This window comes from Cynoglossus semilaevis, chromosome 19 (genome assembly GCF_000523025.1).
Source record: "Cynoglossus semilaevis isolate Cse_v1.0 chromosome 19, Cse_v1.0, whole genome shotgun sequence".
Taxonomy (NCBI): Eukaryota; Metazoa; Chordata; class Actinopteri; order Pleuronectiformes; family Cynoglossidae; genus Cynoglossus; species Cynoglossus semilaevis.
The window spans coordinates 8,888,999-8,897,075 of record NC_024325.1 but is presented as its reverse complement, the minus strand read 5'-3'; the positions used below and the strand labels follow the sequence as shown (position 1 = coordinate 8,897,075).

The following is an 8,077-nucleotide window of genomic DNA, read 5'->3' as shown; positions in this document are numbered from 1 at the left end:
AAAAGTATTTTATATGAATATTTGTAAGTTTGATGAAACCTTTTATAAAACTATATAAAATCCTCCATGTTTCTCATCAAATTAGAGTATTTAGAGAATATTTTTTTAAATTTTTTAATAAAATTTTGACTAAGATTTTTATAAAATTATTTTTCATCGTTCTTCACTTCTACAGCTGAATCCTTTTTAGGATGTGTCAGGAGCTGGAGTCAATCTGATCATTCGCTGGGGCAAAGTTGTGATACATTCTGGCCTGTTCACCAGTCCATCACCAGGCCTCGTATAAAGACAAACAACCATAACCATTCACAGACACAGTCACACCTGCGGTTAATTTAGTGAGCGCCAACAGTGTAACAGTTAGCAATGGTTGCCTCGCAAGCAAAGAGCAGAGTCCTATGTTCGATTCCCTGAGGGACCACCTTAGGACAGCTGTCCCAATTGTAAATCGCTTCAGAGAAAAGTGTCTACTAATCCTTAAAATGAAAAAAAGAGAAAGAAAATAAAATAAAATAAAAAGCAAATGACTCATGTAACAGCAATAACGTCATTAAGAAAACAACAAATCCACTTAGCACAATTCAGCCCAAGGTGCAGCAAACACCAAAGCTTCAATGAAAACAATTATTTTGTTACGTCACTTTTTGTCCCGTTTCTTTCATTGAAACACTACAGCTGTGTAAAGCCGCAGTCAAACTCATTGTATGTGATCATACTGATTCTGATAATAAAATGACAATAACAATAAAAAAAAGACAGAGTGCTTTTTACTCACCCGCTGACTGTTTGTCCTTCGACGCCAACCTCCTTTCGGATCCTACGAACTGTCAGTTTTTCTGTTGTACAATCACCGTGTGGAGCGACGGTTCTCTGCGCATTTGTTCCTTCCGCTGCATAAGATCCACTCTGGTGGATGTAAGTGTATGGCAGTGGTTTCGGGTTTCTCTGCTGTCTTGGTTTGAGAACTGAAGTTTGCCAACCAAGTGTGGCGACGAGTCGTTGCAAATAGCATGCAGTCCCAGCAATAGTTTGGAGTTCTTTTTCGAGCCTTTGAGCCAACGGTCCGCTGCTACCTGAAATTTACTTTGAAAATTGTCAACAAAACCTTTTCAAGGTTGTGACTTGTCAACTTCCGGATTGGTCCACCTTTCCTAACAAGGTTCAGTTTTCTAGAAAAGTCCGTCATGAAAATTGTTTCTTAAGTAAATCTGCAACCCCAATCAACTATTCTCTATATACAATTTGATTATAAGGAAATAAATAGTCATGATTCCTAAACTTAATAGATTTGCTAATTTTTGAATAACAATTAGCTACACTGGAATTTACTTGCAGTAAAAAGTTCGGTTGTTGGCACTTCTTATTCTCTCTTTAATTTTTGAGTAAATAATGAATGTTGATGTCTTAATACTTTCTGAGGCTTCTTTCCCCAAAAAAGCAAAGACATAATTCATATAACAGACAGTGCATGCTTTAATACTAAAGTACATCTGCATTGTGACCTTTAACTGTTGCATAAAGATTTGTCATAATCACAGCATCCTGTAAGGATCTCTGGGAGCTGTGTGTAATTTCAATTTTCAAATGTCAGACTCTATTAAAAATGGGAGAAATGCAGAAACGCACTGATTTGTGCACTTTACAAAAGAGAAAATCAGAGGCTAATAAATATTAGCGCACGCCGGGGCAGAAATCAGAGTTTACTGGAAAGTGACCCCAACTGACAACTGTTACTGCAATTAAGTGAGCGTTAGTAAGGGCTAGGTTACGTTTTAGAGTTTGGTGGGTTTAGTTAGAGTGAATGGATTCGGGTTAATAAGGTGAAGTGAGTTATTGTTAGGTTGTACAAATGCAAACAAAAATTAAACGATCAAATTTGGTAAATTATATGTTAGAGTTTGGGGTTAGAGTCAAGATTGGGTTTGGGGGATAAGTAAGGTTTAAGTTAGAGTTTGGGTTAGTTGGGGTAATCTCTAGACCATAATTTATTGAAGATTTAATTTAGTAGATTTGATCTTCTATTCATTATATTTTCTATATGTTATTTTTCTACTTTTGGTAAAACTGATTAGAGAAACGTACAAGAATGAAGAGCTGAAGAATCCTCAGATGAAAACATCTTCAATAATCCAGCCCTGACCAGTGACCTACCTCTGAACTTCTTACCATTAGAACGGCAGTTAACTAAATAAAGGAAACCAGGACGAGTGTTGTGCGTATTACATTTTCTTTAGTACTTTACATATAACAGGAAAATACAAGGGTTGGTTTTCAGTAGAGAATACAGGAAATTGAAGAGTGCTCTGTACATGAACACGTTACAGTGTCTGGATTGTGATGGTGCGGGGTAGTGGGGGTGGTGGGGGTGACTTGGCACAGCCGACTGAGTCATGCACACCGTCCAGTTATCCATGAAAAGGACAAGGAAACAAGATCTGTCATCAACTCACCTGTTGTTAGAAGTTTCTATTAGCAGCTGAAATATATATAAAAAAAAATGTATTTCTGATATATTACCAAAAAACCCAAAACTCAAAATTTAGGAAGTAACAAAAGAGATTTAAAAAAAATAGGAATAAAAACATATTTACAGAGTGAGACTATATAAGTAAGGAACAAAACAACTGCTATTAGACACTTGGATTTGGACTGGACTGAAAACAGTGCTGCTGGATAAAGGTACTGAAGTCCAACTAAGAGTCAAGAAAAAACAAAACAGGAACTGATCTTTAAAACGGCTACATTTCTGTCATGACCATCAGGACTGGATTCAAAATGCTGACAATTTGAACCAAGTGGACTTTAGAGGAAGCAACAAGGGCCAGTAATTAACTTCAGCTTTCATGATGGGAGACACGGACACCTCAAATGTACAAGACGGCAGCTGAAACAACTAAACTCTGTTACAGTTTTTGTGCAGAACTTTTTTTTTTTTTTAAGTTTTATAAAAATATAAAAAGTATGTCATGTCATCTGATTATTTTAGTTAGCCAAAGACAGCATGAAAGGCAAACAGTGCAAAATAAAAAAATGAATAAAAAAAGGAAGCTAAAAGCTGCCACAACCAATTAACATATAATTAACCAAACACGGCATTGCTTTTGAATTAGATTGCTGGGTTAGTCACAGAAGAATGCTTAAAACAGTTGAACATAAATAGTAAAAATATACCACACACATCCTAGCCAATAAATTGCTTGGAATTGTAAAGTTTTAGTTCAACTGTAACTCAAACTTTGTGTAGTACAAGCTTAGATTTGGACAAAATATGGGAAAAATACCATTGAGTTTGAGCAGAAATAAAGAGACATTATTCAGAACTATAGATTAGAAAAAAGACTAAAGGTTAATTTCTGACCCATCCTGCTTCCTGTTAAAGCCATATAGTTAGGAGGTTATGATTTCATGTGGCCCACAGGTTGTGTACTGGACGTGGGCCACTGCATACCAGATGTAGTGTAACTGAGATGTGACCCACATCAGGGTGCTACATGTGGTTTAAAAATTACCAAATGTGGGCCACAATAGTTTTTAAGGGACCAAATTGTCACAAATGGACCATCTTTCGTTTTCGCCTCACCGGGGGCATTTTGCATGTACCTTTTGCAGCACCACTGTTTTCCACTCATACTTCTAAACCACACGGTGATGAAAAAACAACAGCATGACAACATGGAATGACCATGATTGTTCAAATGATGAGGGAAAATCAATCTGATCATCCTTGTTTCTGACCGTACAAAAACATTACTCCTCCAAAAAACAGACCCGGCTTCAACTGTAGAAGAGAATATAAAGGCTATTCCTGTCTCACCTTCAGGGTTCTGAGGCAAAGCAAATCCTCATGTTTGACAATCAGATGTGATACTAGGCGGTTAAAAAAGCAACACTTTTTTCAGGACCCGCCTCCTCACTCACTGTAAAATATTTAGCACATCAGCTCGGCAGCCTCCTGCTTGGACAACAGCAGTTTACACCTTGGGTGACTCTCGCTTTCTCTCGTTCATACGATTATATATATATACTGTATATACACAATACACTAGAGAGGAATGTGTGCGTGTAGGCCTGATAACATGGCATGCTTCTGTGGTGTGTATGAATGGTTAAATACCTACGGTACAAACATTTACATTTTTTTTTCTTTTTTGGGAAAGGAAAAAAAACAAAAACCAGAAAGGCTAATTGTGCCCCTAGATTGCCCTGCCATGCAGACTCTTGGAGGCTCATGCTGGAGATGAGTGGTGGTACTCAACGTCAGAGCTACACTCATTACGTTTACATGACGTAACTGAAAAGCCTAGAATTAAAGTATTTGCCATCAATCTTCTATGGCTTAATCTTTTCCAGAGTTGTGTTGGGCGCTGGAGCCAATCCCAGCAGTCATCATACAGGGAGTCCAGTTCACAGTATGGTCCGTTTGTAGAGAAAAAAATCCCAATAATGTTTTATTCTTTTAACTGACTGTGGAAGAAAAATGTAGTAGTACCTGGAGAAAACTGCAAACTGCATTCACAAAATACCAGCATCTACGGGGGTTGAACCAATGACCTTGTTGTTGTTAGTCAAGGGCACTGCATTCATCTCCATCATGTGGCACAAACTAATACATAAGCCTGCACTGAGGGTCGTAAACAAACATCGGTAAATAAAGGAAATCCAGTAGGAAAACATTCAAACACTGGTTCAGTTAGCCAGTGAACCATAACTCTAAGCCTGCACTTAACAAGACCCAACCAGTAGATGGCACATGCCTGTAGGGACCTGCAAAAGCTTGGTATAGAACTGGACATCCATTGTTCTGTCCATGTTCTTTTATGACCTTTCAGCAGTATTTGTCTTTGCCTAGTTTCCGTAATACCAGGATACCAAATATGCTATGGCCTAGTGTCACAACCAACATTTCCTCAGCCAATCGGTCGTCTGCCTCTGCCCACCAAGGACTTGAACGCTCTATGTAGAAAAACGAGTCATTCATGGATTTATGGGCCAAGCCCAACGCCCATGTTCTTGCAGAACCATTGGCAGCAATTAGTAGCCCACATAACTTCCCCAGTGAACACTCAGGGTAATAATCACTTTGTTCTCATGCTGCCAACATCAATTGGGCCGGTGGCAAAGTTGTTTTGGCCCAGTGACAGTTAATGCACTGCTTGCAGTTCAGCAGCGGTCCATATCTGTCCAAATTATATAAACCAGCAGGGAAAGCAAAACAAAGCAAGATGTACCAACAGGTCAACAAGACTCAACCCGCTCCAGCAGGACAACAGAGGACTTACAGTAATGAGACCAGGAGACCATGGACCAGGGCGTAACCCAACTAAAGATAACTCAGTTAAACTAACAGGTACCTCAACCCAAACATGCATGTAAACGTACCGACTGATTCAAGACAAAAAGTGAGGAACACAACAATCTGATAAAGTGAACTCTGACCATTTTTGATAAGGCATTTGATTGGATAGGGAACAGGACCAGAAGGGGGCAGGACTGAGTTGGCGGGCACTGCTTGTGGACGATGGGTGAAATGTGGACAAACGTTTGGAATGGGTACAAATCATGAGTGTGCTGCACCAAGAACAACAACAATGAAAGGGTTTTGCCAAAAAAAAAAGAACAACTTTTCTACTTTGGCAAAAACAAAAATTATTTTTTGTAACATAACTTTTTTCTTTTTAATTTCCCACAAGAATCTTTCAATGTTTTCTGTTATTGTTCATCAAAGGCCTCTTAGTTTGGCATAGCTACAGTAAAGAACTGCAGTGTGCCAGTGAGCCAAAGAGACGTCCAGAGCCAAACACCTGCCGAGCTCCACATGTCCATGTGAGGCTTTTCCTTAAATCAGATTTGCACATTTCCAAGGTGCAGTTCTCAATTGTGACGTATTTCCTGGAGCTAAAATTTACAGTATCATTCAGTGATCTATATCCTCCGGTTTAGTCTTTGGCTTCCTGTGTCCTCTTCCTACGTGAACATCATATGAACTCAACTAACTAAATGGGACCAACCTTGACCAAAACGAGAGTTTGCCTTTTAAGTTTGTGAAAAATCATTTCACACAGGTGAAAAAGAGGGAAAATAGAAAGGAGGGTGTCTTAAGAAAGCCAAGGCCGCCCAGCTCAGGCTATTTCTTTTATTCTGCGCATGTAGTCGTGTAGTTCCTCGGGGTCTTGAAAGCCCATATCCTGGCAAACCCACTGAATGTCCTCCTCGTCTGCGATGGGGATGGAGTTGTAGGGCAGCTCTTCTGTGGGCAGGGTGGTAAAAGTGGTAAACTTCACTCTCTTGCGCTTGGAGGTGGGTGAGCTTGCATCATCGCCATTCTCCTTTGTGGAGCCACCTGAGCTGCCATCTCCACGCCCGTGCACCTGGCTCTGCACACTGGTCTGGGAACTGCCACTGCTGTGGTGGTCTCCATGACAACAAGTCTGTACAGTCTCCAGAGGGTTACCGGGGCTTTCCATCTGCTGCGGGGACAGATCGCACTGAGCCCTCAGCGGCTCCCCGTTCCCCAGGAACACCCAGTGGGGTGAGTGGTCCATGTTGGCCTGACCCTCTGGGGGGATCCGCTTGTGACGGTACTTGAGCACAAAAACAATACAGTTAATGAGAAAGACCAAAATGGCCAAGCAGAAGACTCCCAGCAGAGCGTACATGCCAATCTCCAAGTCGGTCATGTTGCGACGTGAATGTACAAAGTCGTCATCTTCTTCTTCCTCTTCCGCATCGCTCTCAGTTGGCTGCTCTTGATTGCTTATTGTGGGAAAGTTGGTGTAATCAATGGGAACGCTGGCAGGCTGCTCGTTGGAAGTGTCGTAAACTCTTCCATTGTAGCTCGGATCAAGGTACGGACGCCTGGTGACAGGTATTAGCTCAATCTCGCCTTCAGTGGTCGCCTCCTCCTCTGAATCTTCCTCAGGGCCGAAGCGAACTTTGACAGACACCGCAGCAGAGGCGATGACGCTCTTGCGTTTGGTCTTCTGGCAGGCCTCACAGATTGTCATTTCTACTCGTACCAACTCTCCAGAGCCCTCGCCTTCTGCCACCACCACAGGCCAGCGTTGCTGAGGCTCCTGGGATATGGACACCACCTTGTCATCTAGCGTGGAGGCGTTGAAGTTGTAGTCTTTGGGGTCGTAATACATCAGTGTGGCCGCGGTGTTGTCGCTGAAAAGCATCCAAATGGAAAAAGTTGCTTCCTGTTGAAAAAAAAAATCACATAGAGAGTTGAGATCACGATGGATAGAGGGCAGTCTTCAACCTAATTTTGCTCTTTTTCAACTGCAGCATATGGAGACCTTTATTTGTTTTTGCTATATTTTACTTTGAACTATTATCAGACAATGTCTGTCTCTGTCTTAGCTGTGGCAAACTCTACCACATCTTACTAACTAATGTAACCTTTTTAAGGACAAACATTTTTTTGAACCTTTATACCTTTATGGTTAGTTTATACTATAAATTAATACAACATTTTTCTCAAGTCCATGTGAAATGCTTGTTTTCTCCATGAAAAACTTTACAGGTAAAGAAAAAAAACATATATACATATATTCTGCCTGTTAATAGTCCATGTCTTACCATCCACTTCAAGAGCAACAGATATAAAGTATTTTGTGTGAAACTGAATCGAACAGCCTGAAATGGCTGCACTTCTCCTCTGAGAGCTGCGTCCACACAGGAATTGCTCGGCGTTTATAGGCCCGGCCTTGGAGAGCACTTAGGACAATACATTACAATAATTAAATTTCAAGGTAGCCAAGAAGCAGAAAGCAGCAAAAATTGGAATTTAATGGCGGCTCTTCTCTGAGGGCTGATGTGGTTGTCGATGCATTTTTTAGCAGTGTGCAGTCCAGAGTGGAGCAGGAGACTGGTTCTCAGACACACTGTTGACTGACAGGTGAAGACAGCGAGAACCCAAATGAATTCCCGAAAAGTTTTCTGTGCAAAACGGGTTAACAAACAGTTGGGCTTTGTATAAAACAATTATTTATCAACTGTGTTGATAATTTTGTTCTACATCAAGGAAATCTTTGGCTGACCTTTAGCTGGCTTTTAGCCATTTTCTTTACCATTT

The 8,077-nt window shown here is 40.7% G+C and overlaps 1 protein-coding gene across 3 annotated transcripts in view; it reads right to left on the bottom strand.

Moving 5' to 3' along the window:
• Positions 1 to 3,499: 3,499 nt before the first annotated feature.
• The window catches only part of tmem132e (transmembrane protein 132E), a 278,566-nt gene continuing 273,988 nt past the window's right edge, over positions 3,500 to 8,077 (bottom strand). For all 3 annotated transcript variants that reach the window (XM_017041906.2, XM_008332771.3, XM_008332772.3), the window contains exon 9: positions 3,500 to 7,199. In XM_017041906.2, the coding sequence (XP_016897395.1) occupies positions 6,120 to 7,199 (1,080 nt within the window). In that variant the 3' untranslated portion in view covers positions 3,500 to 6,119. The remainder of the gene's footprint in view (positions 7,200 to 8,077) is intronic.